A 25283-nucleotide genomic window follows, 5' to 3' on the forward strand; every position below is an offset into this window, starting at 1 on the left:
TGCTCAGCTGTTCAGAGTGGGAAACCTGCAGGTGAAGGAGCTAGGACCGCGGATTCGGATTCGGAGCAAGCGCAGGTTGAAGACCTTCACCGACTTGACTCGCACTTCCTCCCGCCACCGCCAGGAGCGCCCGGGACGCGTGGAGCTCGCAGCGCGGCGGGAGCGGGTGGGGGTGGGGGTGGGGGTGTGGCTGCAGGCTGGGGCTCCCGCCCCGCCGGCTACGCGGGTTCGCCGAGTCGGGAGGAGGGAGCGCTGGCAACCCTGAGCGGGAGGGAGCTTGCAGACCCCGGCTCAGAGCAACTGTCTGGACGCCGTGGGTTTTTGGGTGGGGAGCCCCGGCGACTGTGAACATGGACCCCGCCGCGGGAGCCTGCCTCAGGATGCTCTTTCTTTTGTCTGCCCAGCCCTGGAGTACATTAGCAGCAGGGAATACTTGTGAGTACAGCAAATCTTTTAAAACTTATACTGACAACTTAGAATTCGTGTTTTTAAAAAAATAATTGAATTTTACAAATGGAATCACTGGCCTGTTTCTGAAAATGAGGCATTTAAAAAACATCGCAAAGTCCCAACGCTTGGATAGGATGGTTTACAATGGTTTTTCCACTTGTCAAGTCTGTAATACACAAAGCCTGTTTTAACTTGTCTGGAGCTGAATTTCGTCTGTGTGCTGTTGTTTTGAATATTCATTGCGAAAGCTCAAGTTCTAGTAAAACCTAAAATTAACATGAGAATATTGAGGCAGAGAGAGACCAGAGCGAGAATTGCAGGAGATGAGGAGAGAAGAGCATGCCAATATGTCATTTATTTCTTTTGACTATGAATTCATTTTGCAGGATTTATGTCAGAAAAGAAATCGCTGGCCGACCTGGCCGTGTCCTCCGTTAGCGTAGATGTTTGCAGTTGGCGCCCTGCGGAATCCGGTACCAAGAACTCGGGCGCTGCAGCGGCGGGCAGGCTCCGCAGCAGAGCCCAGGCGGCAAACCTGGATAGTCCCCAGAATTAGGAGAAGGATAGACCCCTCAGAAGTAGAAGGCTTTTGCTTAAAGGAAAAACATAACCTGCCATTCAGGTGCATTTGCAAGTGCACATGCTTGTATATTGTGATGTGCTGTGTTTCTGATTTTGTTGGTTCAGTGAAGATGTATTAACCTCTCAGTTCTGGACTGGCAATGTGAGTCTGATCTAAAGATGCTAGCCAGATTGATTCAGCGGACCTCAAGGCATCTTAATCTGGAAATTAGAAAAAGTTTTCGAAGTGTTATTCAGATTGAAATCTCCATCATAGGGCTTTTCTTTCCTTGAGGGATTTTAAGAAAGTTCCCTTAGTCCTACATCCACATCCCATCCCCCTCAAGAATTTTTTAAAAATCAGGTTGTAGGGAGTAAGGCAAGCTATTATGCATTTCAAGAAAGTGCTAGTAGGCACGTTAGAAACCGAACTTGTTGCTGGGTATCCAGTTTTATCCGGGGGTGGGGTGGGCTGGGGAACTCTGCCCTTACTGGGAAGTTTGTGCTAAAGTGAAAAGCATTTTGTACAAATAGTTACCCTTCCAGCATTCATCCATATATGCCCCGAGGCTGTGATAAGTTTGTGTTGTCATCATGTAGTATCAGCTCATTTAATGCCATATTATATGAGTCACTCCTGAAAATGAGCCTTAGTCTCCTTTAAGAAAATACTGCCCTGTGTTTCAGAATTTTAATTTAGCTTTGGGCACAATTTCCATGAATTAATTAAAATAGGGGCATTTACATGAAATCCTTAGGTCCTGCAGTAAAGCATTTATCACTTTGCTAAGAAATTAAAAATGACTAGTACTAAATGATTTGCTAGTATAAAAGAATTGTAGAATAATTTAACATAGTACACTGAGGTGCAATTAAAAAGTCACCAGAGGTCACTCTTACTTAAAGGAAACATGGCTTCAAAAATCCTTCCCTTAGAAGAAGAGCACTGTGCTGCCTTTCTTGTCTCCTTAGTTGTGATTACAGGATATTGCAAGATCAATTATTTTGATATTTCTTTATTTTCTGTTTGTATTTTATTCCCTGAAATCCACAGAGGTATCATGTTCTTCATACTGAGCATCTTTTTTAAGAGTCACATGCTCTGAGGTGCTCGGTGTCTGAATATCCAGGCAGATATCCTTTTCTGAATTGGATATATCTCTAAGCTCAGTTTGTCTGGGTCTCTGGCTGACTCTTCAAATGTCAATGCTAGTTTTCACTTTTCAGCCTCTGTTTTATTTAGATGTGTTTAGTACTCATTAAAAGTTCAGTAAGTTAAAAGTACCTATGTAAATTTGCATGGCTAAGAACATTTTAGATACTACAGTTAGAGTCCTTGATCACCACAAAGATGGCTATTATAGTTGTTCAAGTGTCAAGTATATATTTAAATGTCTTTGCAGACTTAAAGCTTCATAGAGGCTACACAAGCTGTGTTTGATAATTGATGGCTAATATCATTTGACAGTATCCTTTGTAGCAGTAGAAGTAATGGTGAATGAATCTTATTATAGTCTAGATTAGCTAATTTGACCAATTGGGTTTTTCCTTAACTCTCGAATATTTGGGAGGTGTTTGTTTGTATGTGTAGATGTATATACAAGCAAGGTATTTCAAACCCGTGTTTGAAATTTGTTACTACATAAATCAAGGTAGAGGGTTCTTTTAGTCCTGTCCCATCATTTGAGAAATTCTAAAGAGGAGTTTGCCAGCAGGATGGGATTTAGGCTACCAACAAGAAATCACGAACATCAGCATTTGCTCAAGTCTTTTGATTGCTAACCTTTTAGTCCTAAGAAGTGTTTTAAGAACTCAAGTAATCTTTTCAGACAAGACTTTAAAACTAACAAAAATGAAATATTCTTAAGCCCTGATAAAATAATGAGAACTGTATGTAAATTTTTAAAAAGGTAAAGACCTTCTCCCCAAAAGGATACAGTGACATTTTCCCTCTATTTACAACTGGTTCTCAGTAGTAAATTAGTCAGACGGGGGGTCAACCTGGGTGAGGTTCTGGCATAAGACATACTCTCATACAGAACTTGGTTGAAACATTTGACATCTCAGAAATTATCCATGTTTTGACATGAATCTTTATAATTAATGGGAAATTTTAAGTCAGGAGGAGTCTACACAGGGCGAGGGTAATGTTTCTAAATAGCCAAAAACATGGGCTTTTTTTTTTCTCTTATTCTCTGTCTTTTTGAAGATAAAACAAGTTGAATGGATAGCATCCTCTAAAATATGGCCTAGGACCTGATATTTAAAAATTGTGCATCTCTACTTGGTCTGCCTCTAGAACTCTTTGTATTTAGTCAAGATGAAAGTGTTATTCTAATGGAGTTATCCTCTTAAATGGAACTCAAGAGGGAAGTTAGAATACAGATTCCAAGTTAGAGTCCTGTTTTCCAGAAGTTGTTGTGCAGACAGTGGTTGGTTTGCTCACTTCCTACCATGAGCCACAAGTGGAAGAGGGCAATAGCTCTCTGTTTTAGGATTATCCCTGTGAATCTACTATTTGTTTATGAACTTTCAGATCTTTTTGGGGGGAGGAAGAAGAGATATAATCTGAATAAGAAAATGTCAATATTTTGATTGCATATTTAGTGTTGTAAATCTGTCTCCTGGATCGCATGTCACTTTGAGGAGTAATGTTCACTCTTTCCTGATTAAGGAACAATACAATTGGAATTTACAGCTGAATTATTTTCCCCATATAAGTAAAGTACAAGCTATAGCTAGTAGCTGCTGTCCTCCCTAACTCTACTCCCCAGTGAATAGAAAAAGGACTGAAGTCTCTGAAAAGGACTGAAGCCAGTGTTAGACATTTCAGCCGCTGTTGATGGTGATTATTTGATGTAAATGATGACATTTATAGACCCAGGGGTTCAATTTAGTGGGTGTTACACACTCATCCGCACCTTGTTAAATCTCAGTACTTGTAATTTTCTCTAGAAGTCTCCTTTTGTTTCCTTCCCCTGTCAAAAGTGCCCTTCTTGTTGTGAGAATAAAAGATGTATTTCTGGCCCACTACAGGTGGGGCACACAACTTGAATCACTGTTCTAGGAGTGGTAATCAGGATTTGTTTTTATCCAACAAGGTCTCTTCCCTGTTACATCCTGCATATATATGAGAGGTCTCTGCCCTTGGTTGGGGGAGCAGATGAAGCCTGTTTCGTTGGCCAACATGAGAGACAAACATGTGATCTTCATGTAATACCTAGTGCTTGATCTAGGCAAATATATTAGCACCTCAATTTGAAGATTTGTATCAGATTTGAATCCTTTCTTCACCGGAGCAATGGCTCCTTATGTGCTAAAGTGTTACTGTATCATCTTTAATGAAAGTTTATTAATATGATCCTCTAATAGATATTATCCACAATATTATTCTTTTAAAATAAAAATAACATATATAGTATAATAGTGAGACACTTGTTGTATAAATTATCCTAACCCAATAACATGATGAACCTTAAGAATTTGGTATAAAAATATATGCATTGCAGAATGGAGGAACTGAACATAATGCTACAACTGCTAAGAAGTATAAAATCGTGAGAATTGATTTAAGTGAATGTCTAATAGTGTGTTTATCACATGTCTCTTCTCAAGGATATTGTTTGTCAGAACTCCTGTCATTTCAATGGGCAGAGATTCTTTGTAATTATTTGCTAAGTGTCATCAGCATATTCTATTGCTATGTGAGCACAGTCAATCTCAAGTAATGCCATGTGTGCTAAGACAATACAGTCCATAAAGAAGTTTTCACATTGGGTAATATGGACTAAAATCCTACTACTGCTTTAATTGGTGCAGGCTTCTTTTTGCCTCAATAGTGTGCTTAGTGGTTATCTAGAGTGAGTCGAATCCTCCAAGTTAATCAGGATTATCCCTGTGAATCTACTGTTTCTTTATGAATTTTCAGATCTTTGGGGAGGAAGAAGAGATATAATCTGAATAAGAAAATGTCAGTATTTTGGTTGATATTTAGATTGAATTATTTATGTCTGCCTATTTCTGAAAGGCATTAGACCATATGTAATATGTTCCTTGGTTTAGGGAGGGAGCCTATCAGAGGATGTGCCCCTGGAGCAGGTGAATGGGGAATCCATTCGTGATTCAGTGAAACATGTTGGGGAAAATGAGCATAGAATATAGAGAGAAGTATTTAGTAAGCACTGGAGCTTGGACTTTTTGGGAAGAGTCTTCAACAAACTGGTAAACGGACCGTGTTTTTAAAAAAATCATATTTGAATAAACTTCCCAGAAACACTGAGGTCAGAATATTTTTGAAAACTTAGGGAAAACAACATTTTTTTCTCCAAAAAAACTTACAAAGGCCATGTGACTATCAACACAGAGTGACAGGCAAGGCTAGAGCTGTGAGGGTCCTGAAGCTTATGCAACTGGGGGAGACTCTTTAAGCAAACAAACAAACAAACAAAATGATCCTAAAGACACATTATCAGTGACTCTCCCACACCTGAAAGCCTGTTCTGGGGAGAAGACTGGAGCTCAAGAATGTCTGCTCCTTTGAGTTGATTTGGAAAAAAACCCCCAAATCATTCAAAAGGACTAAATAAAGGACATATTCACTAACAAAAATCTCAATTAACTGAGGAAATTTGAATTTTTCCCTTTAAATCAAAATCAGAATTTGAATATACAAGTATACTTATAAAAGTATAAAAGAGTTCAAACAATTTGGAATGAATAGATCCAGGGTTTACCTGCAATTCTAATTCTAATCCTGAAAAACAAATATGAAATCAACCTCTGGATCTTCTCCCCACTTACTTTTCAGAGCCTTTAAAGGCTTGGCTTCAACATACAAAGTTCTTCAGAGCAACTTCTAAAGTGTTCCCACTCCATCTGCCTACCTGGGGCCCGCTGCAGTGCTGATTGCTATAGACTCTGTTGTATCGTATTGATTAACTTTTAAAAACTGAATTATTTATGTCTACCTACTTCTGAGAGGCAGTAAACCATATGTAATATGTTCCTTCAAACTATCATACTTGTTTTTTCCAGTTTGAGCTCTATGGCATAAGGTTAAATTCTTTGTGCTAGTTAAAGTTATACACAACTTGTAAATACTGTAAAAACTAACACAAGATTGTAAATCAACTATACTCCAATGTAAAATAAAAAGTTAAAAAAAGAGAGGGTATGATAGAGTGACCTTTTGACATTATGCAGGAACATTGTTTAATAGGCCCACGATTGTTTAATTACCTAGAAGAATGCACCCATGTCTGATTTGGTCATTTACTATTTGATTGGAGTTTAGACGCTGAAATTGATGATTTCTTTTTTTGTTTTTTCAGGGACATATGGTAACTACAAAGGTTTTATTGCCCTGAAGGACATTGATCAGTTTTTATGTAACCTAGCAAATCTCATTCTAACGTTCCTCCATAAATGCCTGTAAATTCCTAGTTTCTCAAAATGCGCTTTTACTGGATTAGTCATTAATGAGTTTATGATTCTCTGACATGCATTTGTTCTATATTTGTACGTGTTGTGTTTTTAACTTTCTGAAAATAATGCTCTGACATAGAGATTGCACATGTCTGGTAGGTGTATACATAACCTTGTGTGATAATACATGTGCTTAGTTTGAGTGTTGCTTTACAATAAATTTCCTTTCTGGTTCATTAGAAACTTTACTTTTCAATAATAATATAGGGAGTCTGGCTAGCAATAAAAAATAAAAATATTCTCCTTAGTTTCCTGGTAGTGGGTATTTTCAATGTGCTGATTTGAAATAGTATTGAAACACAAAGTACTTGAAATTTTGAGTAGTTTAAAGTTAGAAACTATATAATTTTTTTTAAATATATGCCCATTTAGTGGACCAGTTTAAAAAAAAACCCTCCCTCCAAGGCTGTTAATCACAAATGAGAAAATGATATATTTTATCTAGGCTATGGCTTTTATTAAGTTTTTACTTGGTAGTACATCAGGAAAAGATACTCATGGAGGATGTGCTAGGTATAGCTAACTCACGGAGAGAAACTTAAAAAATGTTTGTTTTTTAAACTGGCAAATATGATACTTTTGGATGTGTCATTTTAGGGATATGGTAAATGGTGTATCAGATATTTAAATTTATGTGTTCCTAAGTTGTATCACCTGTGGTTCCATCTCTGGTCTTAGTGGCTGTCACCTGTGGAGAAGGAATTTTTATGCCACGTGTTCACTGGACCACTGTGGGAGGAAGGGGCTGGTGAACCTTGTTTGGAATCAGTGACAGTTTCGATAACCTCAGAAGCCACTTAACGCTGTGGCGTAGACCTAGGGTCCCCACATGCTCCTTTCAGTAGCATCTCATTACTTGGGGTGTTCAAGACCCAACAGAGGGTTTCTCTGGAGCTTAGGAGCAAGCAGTGACATCGCTGCTTGGATGAATGCAGGAGTGACCTGCTGCCTTGAGACATAAGACCGGGTGCCACCTGCAGTTCTCAAGGTTGTAATTAGTTTTTATTTTAACGTTTATAAATCCTCAGGCAACCAAAGAGCTTGATAACGTTAAGCTAAATATACTCTTTCTCGGAGTGGTGAATTGGTGGGAGAAGTGGCAGAATGAACCCTGTGTGTGTACGTAGGTTTGTGTGTCTTAAGGGAGGCTGGTTGGGTAGAGAGACCTGCTGAAGGAATTAAAAACCACTGTCAATAGTTGTAAGAGAGGCACAGACTGGATTAGGTGACAATCCAGTTTTGTGGGATTGAGCTATTTCTTACTTGTTACCATGCAGAACGGATATTCTCCACTTTGGATTTCTGAGCATGTGAGCAATCAGGAAATACAAAGACATCTGCCCTGATCCAGTTGAAGCTATTACCTTCACGTGTCGGAGGTTCTAGGCTATTGGTATGCAGCCACCTTTAGAACCAGCAGCACTTAACCTGCCTCTGAGGCCTTCCCAGGTCCTGGTTCCTGTTAATATAGTTCTAAGGAATGGCTGGTAGGATTTTGATTTAAAGGTGAGTAGATATAATAAAGGGAATCTGATTAGCACTAGAAAATAACTCAGTAATTTGATTCAGTTCAAGGAAAGTAATTTTAATATAAACTATTATAAACTATTATGGAAGAAAATATTTTAAGAACTGTTAACTATTTTAATGTCTCAGATTTGGCTGATGTAAGAAAAATAATATGTTTCTATAGACATCTGTTCAAATATTTGGAGATTATCAAAATTAAGGATTTGTCATATAGCTTTACGTTTGCTGTGTCTTTGATGATTAGGAACTTGAGAATAAGGACATTGCTATACACTAAAAGTATAATAATACAACATAAAAAGAAAAAAATAGCTGTGTAATGTCATCAAGCTGGCTAGCTGCTGTGTGTCTGTGATTCTTAGGCTTCTCTGCAACGTTGTGTTAATTCATGGAAGTTTTCTTTTTTTAATTTATTAATTAATTAATTTATTTTTGGTCTTCATTGCGGCACTGAGGCTACGGGCTTTCTCTAGTTGTGGCCAGTGGGGGTTACTCTTTGTTGTGGTGCGCGGGCTTCTCACTGAGGTGCCTTCTCTTGTTTCGGCGCACGGGCTCTAGGCACAAGGGCTTCCGTAGTTGTGGTGCGTGGGCTTAGTTGCTCCACGGCATGTGGGATTTTCCGGGACCAGGGATCGAACCCGTGTTCCCTGCATTGGCAGGCAGACTCTTAACCACTACTCCACTAGGGAAGTCCCGATTCATGGAAGTTCTGATAAGAAAACCTGTGAGCCTTGACATTTCAGAGCACATCCTTTTCTATGGTGTGAACCATGCCCTCATTTCGAGGGGTTAAAAAAATTGGGAGACTGAAAGAGGATATGTTGAATAGAGTTTAGTTAAGGTATGTATAAGAGAGTTTAAGGGAGCAAACGCTAAATTACTCTTTGCTTTCTTAAAGTGACAAGGAACATTTCTGAAAAATACTTTTCCTGGCATAGAACACAGTAGAATTGACAGATCTCAGAGTCAATTACCTATTAGAGGTAAGTCAAATGATCTATTTTGAGCTATGGTACAAGGTTAACAAACATAATATTGATTTTCCAGATTATGAGAATAAATTTTGGATCATAATTATTTACTATTCTTTTGTCATGATGAACTACTGATCTATTTTAAGAAACCTGAAAACCTGATCTTTGGGAGATTTGCATCGCTGATTTCACTTGTTCTTCTTCTAAGTGATAGGATTCATTTGTTGGAAGATAGGCTGCATGTTTGCCTAGGAAAAGTTCCTTTTCCTCATGAATATTGCTGCAAGGTGAAACAGGAGTGGGAAGATACATCCTTCAGGCTATTGCGCATTTGAGCATGAAAAGGACATATGTTGTATCTTTTTTTTGGGGGGGGGGTACGTGGGCCTCTCACAGCTGTGGCCTCTCTCATTGTGGAGCACAGGCTCCGGACGCGCAGGCTCAGCGTCCATGGCTCACGGGCCCAGCCGCCCCGCGGCATGTGGGATCTTCTCGGACCGGGGCACGAACCCGCGTGCCCTGCATCGGCAGGCGGACTGTCAACCACTGCGCCACCAGGGAAGCCCCATATGTTGTATCTTAATCACGATCCCAGTTCCCTACGGATGAGACTGGGTTACCCACCCTCCCAAGGCCTCCCTCCCAACCCCCAGCATCAACATTCCCAGAGCCGCCATGAGCGTCTTCCTCCGTTTTCATAGATGGAGGTGATGCCGAATGACTTCCTGGGTTGACTTAACGTGGATTTGGCCAGCCAAAGAGGTGTTCTTCCTCCTTCACTACTTCCTGTGGGATCCATCCCCCTGAGGTCTTCCACTGTTATTCCATTTCCCAGGTGTAAGAGGGACTGAAGTGGGAGGATGGCAGTGAGAATGAAAAAGTGACACTGCACACAAAGAACACTTTCGGGACTTACTGGTTGTTTGATTATATGTGGAGTAATAAGAAATGGGAGTGTGAAGGACTGGGGTATTGGCAAGTGACTTAAACAAAACTGGGAATTGTTGGTTCACATCATTTCATTTCAGGCAAGGTCAGATCCAGATGAGCCTGTGCCATCAGGATCAGCCTCTCTTCATCGTTCAGCTCTGTCTTCCCAGCGTCAGCTTGATGCTCAGGCAGGAATCTGCTTGGTAGCTCCATGTCCAAGGTCAACCTTCCTAGTCGCAGTGATAGAGAGAATGCTTTCTTCTATTTGGACTTTGATCCTTATTACCCTGAAGCACTAAGCGTGTATTTATTTGTTTATTCCCTCAACTTGAGCTCCAAGAAAGCAGAGACTTCCTCTTTCTTTTTTGTTGTTATTCCTACTTCCTAATCCCCAGAGCACAGGGATGGTCCTGGAAGACAGTGGGTTCTCAATACATATTTGTTGGATAAGTAAAAAGGTGAATGATTCTCTTTCCCAAAACATCCAGCAAGATCCCCAGATCTGACTTTCACTGTTTTGTCTGTGTTGTGACTGCTCTTACCCAGCTACTGTGACAGGAAAGGGTGGCCCTCGTGATCAGTGGTGGAGCCAGGAAATGATGGCAACTTGTTCCTTGACCAGATGCTTTGACCGCATCACTTTGACAAGAAAGCAAAATGCACAATCCATTTAGGTAATTAGTTTAACATCTGTTATGAAAAGCACTAGCTTTCAGGCTCCTATTGGCTTCATAGAACAGATGCTTGGTTACATATCTCCCTCCTTGATCGGATTTTAAACTTCCTGAAAACAGAATCACGCTTCTTTGTTCCTACAGTGCTTTGCTGATGGTACTCTGTAAGTACTAAATAAATGGAGAAATTAATATATTTTAAATATGCTACCTTGAAAGTATATAGAATATCTGCAGAATCCCCCTGTGTATTTTATAATCATTTTTTAGGTGGCCTAATAGAAATGGATTTTTATGTGACTATCCCTGAGCTCTCTACTAGCCAACTGATTTGTTCATGGAACGATCCATTGGCTGATTTTGAGTGTTTTGTTTTCTTCCAGTAGGAAAATGCCTGACATAATTTCTGACCCAAGGCTTTGATAAAAAGCACAGTGCCTGTTCTAAGAGTTGCTGGGAAGCCCTGAGGGAGAGCTTGAAAAGGCCAGGTGTCAGGGGAACTACCAAAGACCAACAAGCAGCAAAGTGGAGGCCTTCTGGCAGGTATTATTAGGCAAGATGACTATATCTAGGGAGATCTTGATCAAGTCTGATCTCAGCAAGGCTCCATATTCAGGAGGAGCCTGAAACAGAGGTGCCTGGGGGCAGTGTGTAATTGGCATTCTCCCCAAGCCTGGTTCATAGTGTCTACCTGATACTTGAAGCAGCATCTAATCCAGGTGGGAAAGGCTCACTGCGCATCAGGGCAGAGGGCTTGCAGGTGCACAGGTGGCCATTGCACTTCAGTGTAGGTGTCCAGTTGTCTCCTTGACACCCATGAGGCTAAATTCATTTGGGTCACAGCTGCCTCTGGGAGTGAGAACCATGGACTCTGTGTCCAGTAACCTGCAACATCAAGTGGAAGCTCCCATTGTGCTTGCAGACTTGACCCCCTGGTCTAGGGTGAGGGATTTCTGAGTCTATTTATGGCTGGCCATTATTGTCAACAAAACCTGTTATTATCTTTGAGAAGTTTTATGACTAGCTAGCTCAAAGGCATGACAAAATGCACATGCTGTCACTTTAAGACTATCTCTATTTTCAAACAAAGATTGTTTGTATTTTCAGCATTACGTAGAAGGGCACAGTGGAGGTATATAAATGAAGATGATTCCAGCAGCACTCCTTCAAACAGCATGAAACTGTAAAATTCAACAAGATGTACTAACATAATGAGTCACACTTTCAGATAGGCAGTGGAGTGGAGTAGTTATGAAAGGAATGTTTGGATTAGGTTTCTGCTTCCACTGATTAATGCCAGCTGTGTGACCCTGGGTAATTTGCTTATCCTTTCTGTGTCTCAGTTTCCTTGTCTCCAAAAATATAAGTAATAATTATACCCCATCTCATAGACCTGTTATGAAGATTAAATTAATTAATACATATAAATAATGCCTGGAACATAGCAAGTCCTCAGTGAATTTTAGCCATTACTATTGCTCCTGTTAATCTCAAGTGTAAAATCAGAGATGTAACTTTCGTCCATGACTTTGGGTAGAATAATCAGATAAGCAATTTTAGGGAAAGACATTTATACTGGGTATTTCCATTATTCAAAGTATTATCACTACTACTGCAAGATTAAGACAATATTACAAAAGAAGAATATTTAAAGATAAGTTTATGTCATAGAATTAGAAACTCTAACAGTACATTGATATGTTTCAGCTTTCTGTAATATTATATCTCTCTAAACAATAAAGCTTTTCAGGTTAAGCTATTTGGATTAAATTGTCACTAGCAACTTTAACTTCTTTCAGTTTCATATATATATATATATATTAACATCTTTATTGGAGTATAATTGCTTAACAATGGTGTGTTAGCTTCTGCTTTATAACAAAGTGAATCAGTTATACATATACATATGTTCCCATATCTCTTCCCTCTTGCGTCTCCCTCCCTCCCAACCTCCCTATCCCACTCCTCTAGGTGGTCACAAACCACCTAGCTGATCTCCCTGTGCTATGCGGCTGCTTCCCACTAGCTATCTATTTTACGTTTGGTAGTGTATATATGTCCATGCCACTCTCTCACTTTGTCACAGCTTACCCTTCCCGCTCCCCATATCCTCAAGTCCATTCTCTAGTAGGTCTGTGTCTTTATTCCCGTCTTACCGCTAGGTACTTCATGACCTTTTTTTTTTTTTTCTTAGATTCCATATATATGTGTTAGCATATGGTATTTGTTTTTCTCTTTCTGACTTACTTCACTCTGTATGACAGACTCTAGGTCCATCCACCTCACTACAAATAACTCAATTTCATTTCTTTTTATGGCTGAGTAATATTCCACTGTATATACGTGCCACATCTTCTTTATCCATTCATCCGATGATGGACACTTAGCTTGCTTCCATGTCCTGGCTATTGTAAATAGAGCTGCAATGAACATTGTGGTACATGACTCTTTTTGAATTATGGTTTTCTCAGGGTATATGCCCAGTAGTGGGATTGCTGGGTCGTATGGTAGTTCTATTTGTAGTTTTTTAAGGAACCTCCATACTGTTCTCCATAGTGGCTGTATCAATTTACATTCCCACCAACAGTGCAAGAGTGTTCCCTTTTCTCCACACCCTCTCCAGCATTTATTGTTTGTAGATTTTTTGATGATGGCCATTCTGACCGGTGTGAGGTGATATCTCATTGTAGTTTTGATTTGCATTTCTCTAATGATTAATGATGTTGAGCAATTTTATGTGTTTGTTGGCAATCTGTATATCTTCTTTGGAGAAATGTCTATTTAGGTCTTCTGCCCATTTTTGGATTGGGTTGTTTGTTTTTTGGTTATTGAGCTGCATGAGCTGCTTATAAATTTTGGAGATTAATCCTTTGTCAGTTGCTTCATTTGCAAATATTTTCTCCCATTCTGAGGGTTGTCTTTTGGTCTTGTTTATGGTTTCCTTTGCTGTGCAAAAGATTTTAAGTTTCATTAGGTCCCATTTATTTATTTTTGTTTTTATTTCCATTTCTCTAGGAGGTGGGTCAGAAAGGATCTTGCTGTGATTTATGTCATAGAGTGTTCTGCCTATGTTTTCCTCTAAGAGTTTGATAGTGTCTGCCTTACATTTAGGTCTTTAATCCATTTTGAGCTTATTTTTGTGTATCGTGTTAGGGAGTGTTCTAATTTCATACTTTTACATGTACCTGTCCAGTTTTCCCAGCACCACTTATTGAAGAGGCTGTCTTTTCTCCACTGTATATTCTTGCCTCCTTTATCAAAGATAAGGTGACCATATGAAGGAAGTGATAGCAAAGATCAATAAAACTAAAAGCTGGTTCTTTGAGAAGATAAACAAAATTGATAAACCATTAGCCAGACATATATTTTTCCATTAGCTGAAAAGGACTCCCCAGATCAAGACAATATGCCTCTGAAACATATACTGCTTGTTATCCGGCTGTTTTTTATGAAGTCTTCTAAGACATATAGTATCTGACCATCAATATGGATTGTTTGACATTTATGATAGTGAAATGAGTGTTAGTGTCCAAGTCAAACATATTTTGTATGCTTTGGAATGTCATCTCCCTTAGAATGAGTATGAAAACTTTGGTGTGGATCCTTGGAAAGAGAGCATTACTGTTTGATTCTGAAAGGTTAGGTTTAGCCCCATCTCTTAAAATTTTCTCATGTCCCCTTTTCTGCAGTTATCCCATTACTGACTTATTCAAACCCTCTAAATCTCTGGCATTTACTATTTTTGTTAAAATTTTATTTATTTATTTATTTTTGGCTGTGTTGGGTCTTCGTTTCTGTGCGAGGGCTTTCTCTAGTTGCGGCGAGCGGGGGCCACTCTTCATCCTGGTGCGCGGGCCTCTCACTATCGTGGCCTTCTTGTTGGGGAGCACAGGCTCCAGACACGCAGGCTCAGTAGTTGTGGCTCACGGGCCTAGTTTCTCCGCGGCATGTGGGATCTTCCCAGACCAGGGCTCGAACCCGTGTCCCCTGCATTGGCAGGCAGATTCTCAACCACTGCGCCACCAGGAAAGCCCTGGCATTTACTATTGTTGTCTTCATGATTTTCCTGTCTCTACCTCACCTCCTTCTGATCCATTTGCTGCTATCCTGCTGCCAGAAAAATCTTTCTAAAGACCACTTACCTGATGATCTTGCTTTTCTGGGTAAAGATTTTCGAATCTTCCCTCACATCACACACACACACACACACACACACACACACACACACACACACACACTTATTCCTTGAAAGGTCCCTTCCCTTCACTTACTGTTCCTAGTCCCTCCTTTAACTGACCCTAAACTACAACCACCACCTAGCTACACTGGAATTCTTCCATCAGGACTTTCACTTACCCCTCCCTCTACTTCTGGCACTTTCTCTCCATGTCTTGTCTTCCTGTTGAATACAGTCATCTAGGCTCTTACAGATCCATTTCCAGGAAACATATGCTCACAATAAAAATAAAAACATAAAATGCAAGAGGAAGAATCCTCAGAAATAATAAACTACAGAATTAGACCAAAATAAATGTATATATTGAAATAGATTTAGGATATAAAATTTGTTTTATATGTATAAAGAAATAAAAGATTAGAAGAATGAAAGAATAAGAGACTATCAAAATGATCAAGTAGAATTGAAAAAGAGTAATATTGAGAAATGAAAAATGTAATCACTGAAATAAAGAATTTAGTGAATGCTGAAACAGCAGATTAGACACAGGTGAAGAGAGACTCAACAAATTAGAAGACACATTTGAAATAAATAACCAGCATGCACCACAGAGAGATGAAGAGATGGAAAATATGAAAGCCAGGTTAGGGGACAGGGTACAGTGATTGATTTTTGTATCTGATCTGAGTTCTAGAAGGAAGAGCATGTGGGAAAAAGAAATACTTAAGAGATAATCTATGGGAATTGCCCAGAATTGAAGAGAGTCACCAATGTTTAGATTCAGGAAACCTCTCAAATCCCTAGTAATACAAAGGAAAATAAATTCCCACCCAAAACAACACTTTATATTGGAACTGTAGAACACCAGAATCAAGAGATGTTAAAAACAGATAAAAGATAAGTATAACAAATAAACAAACAAAATCAGAGACAAGAACTGTTAACGTTCTGAGAGGGAATAATTACCAACCAAGGATTGTAGACTCTGACTTTCTCTTTCTTTCTCTTTCAAGAATGAAGGTAAGATAACGCCATTTACAGAAATATAAAATCAAAGAGCATTTAAGATGAATTAACCTTCACTAAAGAAGTGTTAATGGATATACTTAGCAAGAAAGAAAATTATTACAGAGGGCAGTTATGAGTACTTATAATCTAGTAGCTACAAACAAATGGCAGGTCCTCAGGTATAATCACATATTTGAACAGTAATAAAGCTGTTTGTACAGTAACATCTTTATGAAGTTGAAGGAAATGAAAGGAAGAAGACAAGGTAAATCTAAGTGATCAATTGAAAATATAGTTGGAAAAGGCTTACCAGACTTAAAGCATTCTAAGGTCCCTGCATTATTTTGTTTAATTTTAGGCTTTGTTAAATTGTTAAGCAGAATGTAGTGTAAAATTTTAAGGATGACCACTAAAAGAAGAGTAATAGGACATATACATTTCAAACCAGTAGGAAAAATGGAATGGGATGGGGGTAGATTTCAGTCTGTTCAACAGAAAGCAAGAAGAGAGGGGAGGAGAAAATAACTGAGAAAAATAGACAAATAAGCATAAAATAGAATAAAATGAAGTGATAAGGATATAGAAGTTTGAATAAATTATTTCCAACTTTGATTTTAAGGGTATATATATAACAGTTAGAAAATATTATTCAGGCTTTTCAATTACATGTGTAATATTTACATTTTTACTTAACCATAAAACCAGTTTCAATAAATTTAAAAGAATTAGTAACATAAAAATAAAATTTCTTAAAACTGAAAAGCAATAATGTAATTCAATTATAAAAGCTCATATTGTGCTGAGTTAGAAGAATGGAAAACAATAATTAAAAAAAAAATACCTAGAAACATGGTCACATTTTAAACCACCAAAAATAATGATATAAACTGATTTGCTATAATGGAATGAGAGCTAGTTTGACTTCAGCAGAGCTGTAATACCAGAAGCAAAAAGAAATATAAAAATAAATATAAGTTCTGAAGGAAAATGACTTTTTTACTAGAAACTATTATTTAAACCATCATAAAACATGACTGGAGAGGATGAAGAGGGGGACTAAAATCTTGCTAATATTCTTTGAGAAATAGGTAAAATTTAACCATAGACATTGTTTAAAAATTGAGATAAAGTATTGCATTATAAACAGAAGGATGATCAGTAGAAAATAAATTAAATGTGATATCTTGTGTACTTTTCAAAATCATGAAACTGATTTTCCTCCTCAGAAAAAGTCCTATTTTCTGTTTAATGTTTTATTATGATTGCATGTTTTTTCATTCATTGTTCTTTCATCTGGTAGTGAGAATATTCTTGGTTAAACAAAGAAAGTTTGTACTTTAGAGTAGGTGTATGAGGCTATTTAAGCATGTGGATTTTTTTTTACCCAATATATTTTTTTTTATAGACTACTGTTGGCTTGCGGAAGCAGGCCTGTGAAAACTGTTAAGGATGATGAGTAGCACCACTGGGTGGATTTGGGTGACACAATGTGATTCATGCCCTTAACATCTTACTATTATATGTAGAAATTTTCACCAATTATTGTTGCTAATAAATAACTCAAACATTTTCCTGTAAGTGATTAAAATATTCGTCTATTTCTCAGATTTTTAAATAGAATGAAATTGGATCTTATCATGCATTTTCTATAAAAATCTGGAGTTCCCTTTAGGTTAACAGATTTGTATCTTTTATAAACTAATTTTAAGTTCTATAATCTTACATAATGCTTATATTTAGTCTTATGTATAATATACATGTAGTCAGGTATACGAAAGAAAAGGCCATTTCCATACCTGGTATAATTCAACAAATCCTGTGAATTTGTAATTTCTACTTGCTGCAGAATTAAAATGTTTCACCTTCTATTTGACATGAGTGCTGTACACCAGCACAGTTTGGAAGTTTCGTACAGAAAGAGAAAAAAACACCCTCTTCAGTTAAATTTTTAAAGAAATGTTTCGCTGTACCTTGTGAAAATAATACCAAATAGTTATTTTATCTTTTTTTTTTTGCAAATATGGACATTTTTTTAAACATCTTTATTGGAGTATAATTGCTTTACACTGGTGTATTAACTTCTGCATCATAACAAAGTGAATCAGCTGTATGTATACATATATCCCCATATCCCCCATATCTCTTCCTTCTTGCATGTCCCTTCCTCCCACTCTCCCTATCCTACTCCTCTAGGTGATCACAAAGCACTGAGCTGATCACCCTGTGCTATAGGGCTGCTTCCCACTAGCTATCTATTTTACATGTGGTATTGTATATATGTCCATGCCACTCTCTCGCATTGTCACAGCTTACCCTTCCCCCTCCCCATATCGTCAAGTCCATTCTCTAGTAGGTCTGCATCTTTATTCCCGTCTTGCCCCTAGGTTCTTCATGACCATTCTTTTTTTTTTCCCTTAGATTCCATATATATGTGTTAGCATACAGTATTTGTTTTTCTTTTTCTGACTTACTTCACTCTGTATGACAGACTCTAGGTCCATCCACCTCACTACAAATAACTCAATTTCATTTCTCTTTATGGCTGAGTAATATTCCATTGTGTATATGTGCCACATCTTCTTTATCCATTCATCCGATGATGGACACTTAGCTTGCTTCCATGTCCTGGCTATTGTAAATAGAGCTGCAATGAACATTGTGGTACATGACTCTTTTTGAATTATGGTTTTCTCAGGGTATATGCCCAGTAGTGGGATTGCTGGGTCACATGGTAGAACTGTTTGTAGTTTTTTAAGGAACCTCTATACTGTTCTCCATAGTGGCTGTATCAGTTTACATTCCCACCAACAGTGCAAGAGTGTTCCCTTTTCTCCACAACCTCTCCAGCATTTATTGTTCGTAGATTTATTGTTCGTAGATTTTTTGATGATGGCCATTCTGACCGGTGTGAGATGATATCTCATTGTAGTTTTGATTTGCATTTCTCTAATGATCAATGATGTTGAGCATTCTTTCATGTGTTTGTTGGCCATCTGTATATCTTCTTTGAAGAAATGTCTGTTTAGGTCTTCTGCCCATTTTTGGATTGGGTTGTTTGTTTTTTTGATATTGAGCTGCATGAGCTGCTTGTAAATTTTGGAGATTAATCCTTTCTCAGTTGCTTCATTTTCAAATACTTTCTCCCATTCTGTAGGTTGTCTTTTCGTCTTGCTTATGCTTTCCTTTGCTGTGCAAAAGATTTTAAGTTTCATTAGGTCCCACTTGTTTATTTTTGCTTTTATTTCCATTTCTCTAGGAGGTGGGTCAAAAAGCATCTTGCTGTGATTTATGTCATAGAATGTTCTGCCTATGTTTTCCTCTAAGAGTTTTATAGTGTCTGGCCTTACCTTTAGGTCTTTAATCCATTTTGAGTTTTTTTTGTGTGTATGGTGTTAGGGAGTATTCTAATTTCATTCTTTTCCATGTAGCTGTCCAGTTTTCCCAGCACCACTTATTGAAGAGGCTGTCTCTTCTCCATTGTATATTCTTGCCACCTTTATCAAAAATAAGGTGACTGTATATGTGTGGGTTTATCTCTAGGCTTTCTATCCTGTTCCATTGATCTATATTTCTGTTTTTGTGCCTGTACCATACTGTCTTGATTACTGTAGCTTTGTAGTATAGTCTGAAGTCAGGGAACCTGATTCCTCCACCTCCATTTTTCTTTCTCAAGATTGCTCTGGCTGTTTGGGGTCTTTTGTGTTTCCATGCAGATTATGAAATTTTTTGTTCTACGCTGTGAAAAATTCCAGTGGTAGTTTGATAGGGATTTCATTGAATCTGTAGACTGCTTTGGGTAGTATAGTCATTTTCACAATGTTGATTCTTCCAATCCAAGAACATTGTATATCTCTCCATCTATTTGTATCATCTTTAATTTCTTTCATCAGTGTCTTATAGTTTTCTGCATACAGGTCTTTTGTCTCCTTAGGTAGGTTTATTGCTAGGTATTTTATTCTTTTTGTTGCAATGGTAAATGGGAGTGTTTCTTTAATTTCTCTTTCAGATTTTTCATCATTAGTGTATAGAAATGCAAGAGATTTCTGTGCATTAATTTTGTGTCCTGCAACTTTACCAAATTCATTGATTAGCTCTAGTAGTTTTCTGGTAGCATCTTTAGGATTCTCTATGTGCAGTATCATGTTACCTGCAAATAGTGACAGCTTTACTTCTTCTTTTCCGATTTGGATTCCTTTTATTTCTTTTTCTTCTCTGATTGCTGTGGCTATAACTTCCAATCCATGTTGAATAATAGTGGTGAGAGTCGGCACCCTTGTCTTGTTCCTGATCTAAGAGGGAATAGTTTCAGTTTTTCATCATTGAGGGAGATGTTGGCTGGGGGTTTGTCATATATGGCCTTTATTATGTTGAGGTAGTTTCCCTCTATGCCTACTTCTGGAGGGTTTTTTATCATAAATGGGTGTTAAATTTTGTTGAAAGCTTTTTCTGCATCTATTGAGATGATCATATTGTTTTTATCCTTCAGTTTGTTAATATGGTGTATCAATTGTTTGATTTGCACATATTGAAGAATTCTTTCATTCCTGGGATAAACCCCACTTGATCGTGATTTATGATCCTTTTAATGTGCTGTTGGATTCTGTTTGCTAGTATTTTGTTGAGGATTTTTGCATCTATGTTCATCAGTGATATTGGCCTGTAGTTTTCTTTCTTTGTGACATCTTTGTCTGGTTTTGGTGACAGGATGATGGTGGCCTCGTAGAATGAGTTTGGGAGTGTTCCTCCCTCTGCTATATTTTGGAAGAGTTTGAGAAGGATAGGTGTTAGCTCTTCTGTAAATGATTGATAGAATTCGCCTGTGACACTATCTGGTCCTGGGCTTTTGTTTGTTGGAAGATTTTTAATCACAGTTTCAATTTCAGTGCTTGTGATTGGTCTGTTCATATTTTCTATTTCTTCCTGATTCAGTCTTGGCAGGTTGTACATTTCTAAGAATTTGTCCATTTCTTCCAGGTTGTCCATTTTATTGGCATAGAGTTGCTTGCAGTAATCTCTCATGATCCTTTGTATTTCTGCAGTGTCAGTTGTTACTTCTCCTTTTTCATTTCTAATTCTATTGATTTGAGTCTTCTCCCTTTTTTTTTTTTGTTGAGTCTGGCTAATGGTTTATCAATTTTGCTTATCTTCTCAAAGAACCAGCTTTTAGTTTTATTGATCTTTGCTATTCTTTCATTCATTTCTTTTTCATTTATTTCTGATCTGATCTTTTTTATTTTTTTAATTTTTTAATTTTTTTTATTTTTTATTTTTTGCTGTACGCGGGCCTCTCACTGCTGTGGTCTCCCCCGTTGCGGAGCACAGGCTCCGGATGCGCAGGCCCAGCGGCCATGGCTCACGGGCCCAGCCGCTCCGCGGCATGTGGGATCCTCCCAGACCGGGGCACGAACCCACGTCCCCTGCATCGGCAGGCGGACTCCCAACCACTGCGCCACCAGGGAAGCCCCTATTTCTGATCTGATCTTTATGATTTCTTTCCTTCTGCTAACTTTGGGGTTTTTTTTGTTCTTTCTGTAATTGCTTTAGGTGTAAGGTTAGGTTTTTTATTTGAGGTGTTTCTTGTTTCTTGAGGTAACATTGTATTGCTATAAACTTCCCTCTAGGACTGCTTTTGCTGCATCCCATAGGTTTTGGGTGATTGTGTTTTCATTGTCATTTGTTTCTAGGTATTATTTGATTTCCTCTTTGATTTCTTTAGTGATCTCTTGGTTATTAAGTAGTGTATTGTTTAGCCTCCATGTGTTTGTATTTTTTACAGATTTTTTTCCTGTAATTAATATCTAGTCTCATAGTGTTGTGGTCGGAAAAGATACTTGATATGATTTCAGTTTTCTCTAAATTTACCAAGGCTTGATTTGTGACCCAAGATATGATCTATCCTGGAGAATGTTCCATGAGCACTTGAGAAGAAAGTGTATTGTGTTGTTTTTGGATGGAATGTCCTGTAACTATCAATTAAGTCCATCTTGTTTAGTGTATCACTTAAAGCTTGTGTTTCCTTATTTATTTTCATTTTGGATGGTCTGTCCATTGGTGAAAGTGGGGTGTTAAAGTCCCCTACTATGATTGTGTTACTGTTGATTTTCCCTTTTATGACTGTTAGCATTTGCCTTATGTATTGAGGTGCTCCTATGTTGCGTGCATAAATATTTACAATTTTTATATCTTCTTCTTGGATTGATCCTTTGATCATTATGTAGTTTCCTTCTTTGTCTCTTGTAATAGTCTTTGTTTTCAAGTCCAAATAGTTATTGTATCTTTATATATGTATCTAATGAGATACCTGAGAATGCACTGCTTTATTCGAGAGTAATCTAATTTTTTATTTACTTGTTAAATGTGTGTGCATGCTCATGCGTGTGCATACATGCACACACACACACTTCCTAAAATGATTGGGTTTTCTACTCTTGTAATGGCAGTGGCCTGTATTTTGGATAAACATGAACAATTAAACATAATGATTGTTTTATGGAAACTTTTTGGGCAGAGACCCAAGTTTTCAGTGAGCTGTTGCTATTAATAATTAAATAATTTTTAGGTAAACATTACATTAAACAGCAATGCTATATTATAATTGTGTACCTCAGTGGATTAAACCTGAAAATATTTACCAGGAATTAATTGTATTAAGACTTTAGGTATCATTTGCATCCAAATTCCAAAATATAAAATTTTCTTTTTTCCCCTATATATTTTGTGTATATTCTTGGAACTCTGCAAAGAAATTGCTGTCTTGTTTTTTTTCCCCTCCGGGAAAATGAGAAAAGCAGTATTTTATGGAGGGATCATTAACAGGTACTTGAGCTTTGAATGGATCGATTGTACTTGCTGCCTTCAGCTATGAACATCTTTTTGACAACTGTTCCCTGTTGAATCTCTTGGAAAAAAGAAGGAAGAGAGGAAAGGAGGAAGACAAGGAAGAAGGAGAGGGGGAGAGGGGGAGAGGGGGAGAGATGGATGGACAAAAGGAAAGTATTTCCAAGTTGCAAGACAGCGTATGAATGGAGTTTTATCCATAGTCAGACAAGCTTTTTGAAACTCCCAGTTGATTATTTAAAGCACCAAATACATATTTCTTTGAAATGATGTGTATTTTGTTTTCTCATTCTACTACAATGCAATGACTCTTTAGCTTTGGATTATGTTAGTTATTTTATTTTAAATTTTTTCCAATGAAAATGCCCAAATTACCAAACATAGTGTAAAAAATTCTTGTGTAACTTAAATCTTGTCCTAAAATTTCAACAATTGTTATAGTATTTATGGATCAATTATTATAGTATAGGTGTTATATTTTTGTTAAATTTTGTAAGTTTTTAAAGTCACATGGACTTTTAGAAGAAGCATTCCTGTAAATATAAAGGAACGTCTAACCCCTTCATGTTCACCACAGGTTTTTAAAAAATTTGTGCAGCAGTTTTTAACTCTTCTACAATCATATAATACAGAGAGAAATACATAATTTTGTCTCCAATTTTCAGTGGAGAAAATTGAAGGATAAAAAAATATCTCTAAAGTTTCAAAATAAATTATTCACTCAAAAAATATTTATTAGGTCCTTGCTCCATGAAGCAACTTATATAGAAGCAACATTTGTAGAAGGAAATTATGTGACTTGGCAATTACAGTATTTTGGTAATTCATGTGAACAATGTATGAACAGAAAAATATAAAATTGCACACTTTTTTATTGAATAAATTTGACTTGTAACATTGCATATGTTTAAGGCATACAATATTGTTACTTTGATACATTTATATATTGTTAATGTGATTGCTGAAGTAATATCACATTATATAATTATAATACACATGATCACGTTATATAATTATAGTACAGTATTACTGTCTATTTATTATACTGTTCGTTAGATCTTCATGGCTTATTTACCAATTCTTACAAGTTTGTACCCTTAAAGACCATCCCTCTTGTCCCTGTCCCCATCCCCTAGTAACCACCATTTTATTCTGTTTTTCACAGGTTTAACTTTTAGTTTTCACATGTAAGTGACATCATACAGTACTTGTCTTTCTCTATCTGACTTATTCTCTTAGCATAATGTTGTAGCAAATGGGAGGATCTCTTCCTTTCTCATGGCTGAATAACATTCCACGGTGTATGTATACCACATATTTTTTTACCCATTCGTCCACTGATGGTCTTTTGGGTTGTTTCCATATCTTGGCTATTGTGAGTAATGCCGTGATAAACATGGGAGTGCATATATCTTGTCAAAATCCTATTTTCATTTTCTTTGGATGTATACCTAGAAGTGGAATTCCTGGAGTATATGATAGATCTGCTTTTAATTTTTTGAGGAACTTCCATCTTGCTTTCTATAGTTGTTAGACTAATTTACATTCCCACCAATAGTGTGTAAGGGTTCCTTTTTCACCACATCCTCACCAGCATCTGTTGGTCCTTGTCTTCTTGATGATAGCCATTCTAACAGGTGTGAGGTAATGTTTCACTGTGATTTTGATTTGCAGTCCCCTAATGATTAGTGATGTTGAGCATCTTTTCATGTGTCTCTTGGCCATTTCGATGTCCTTTTCTGAGAAATGACTATTTACTCCTTCTTCCCATCTTTTAACCAGATTGTTTGTTTTTTGTTATTGAGTTGACTGAGTTCCTTATATATTTTGGATATTAATCACTTATTCGATAAATGGTTTGCAAAAATTTTCTCCCATTCTGTAGGGTGTCTTTTCATTTTGTTAATTAATTTATTCTTTTGATGTGCAGAAGCTCTTGAGTTTGATGTAGTCCCATGTTTTGATTATTTTCTTTTATTGTTTGTTATTTTGGCATCATGCCCACCAAATTATTGCTAAGACCAATATCAATAAACTTCTCCCCTAACATTTTCTTTTAGGATTTTTATGGCATCAGGTCTTATGTTTAAGTCTTTGACCCATTTTGAGTTAATTATTGTGAGTGGTGTGAGATGGGGATCTACTTTCATTGTTCTGCATGTTTCTCCAATTTTTCCAGCACCATTTATTGAAGAGGCTGTCCTTTCTCCACCGGGTATTCTTGGCTTCCTTGTTGAATACTAGTTGACAGTATACGCCAGGGTTTAATTCTGGGCTCTCTATTCTGTTCCCTTGGTCAATATGTCTTTTTTTCCCCCAAGTACAATACTGTTTTTCTACTATGGCTTTGTGGTATAGCTTGAAATCGAGAAGTGTGGTATCTCTGGCTTTGCTCTTTTCTCTCAAGATTGCTTTGGCTGTTTGAGGTCTTTTGTGGTTCCACACACATTTTAGGATTGTTTCTTCTATTTCTGTGAAGAATGCCTTTGGTATTTTGGTGAGGACTATGTTCAATTTGTTGATGGCTTTAGAACTATTGATATTTTAAGAATATTAACTCTTTGGATGCTTGAACATTGGTTTGTGTCTTCAATTTCTTTGATTTTGTTTGTGTCTTTCCATTTGTTTGTGTCCTTGATTTCTTTCAGCAGTTTTGCA

The 25283-nt window shown here is 37.4% G+C and overlaps 1 protein-coding gene across 1 annotated transcript in view; it reads left to right on the forward strand.

Moving 5' to 3' along the window:
- The first annotated feature begins 245 nt into the window (after nucleotides 1-245).
- Nucleotides 246-25283, forward strand: part of LOC115840055 (contactin-associated protein-like 3) — a 197738-nt gene continuing 172700 nt past the window's right edge. The window contains exon 1 of the mRNA XM_030832476.2: nucleotides 246-435. Within this exon, the coding sequence (XP_030688336.2) occupies nucleotides 351-435 (85 nt within the window). The 5' untranslated portion in view covers nucleotides 246-350. The remainder of the gene's footprint in view (nucleotides 436-25283) is intronic.

The sequence above is a fragment of the Globicephala melas genome, chromosome 6 (assembly GCF_963455315.2).
Source record: "Globicephala melas chromosome 6, mGloMel1.2, whole genome shotgun sequence".
NCBI classification, from domain to species: Eukaryota; Metazoa; Chordata; class Mammalia; order Artiodactyla; family Delphinidae; genus Globicephala; species Globicephala melas.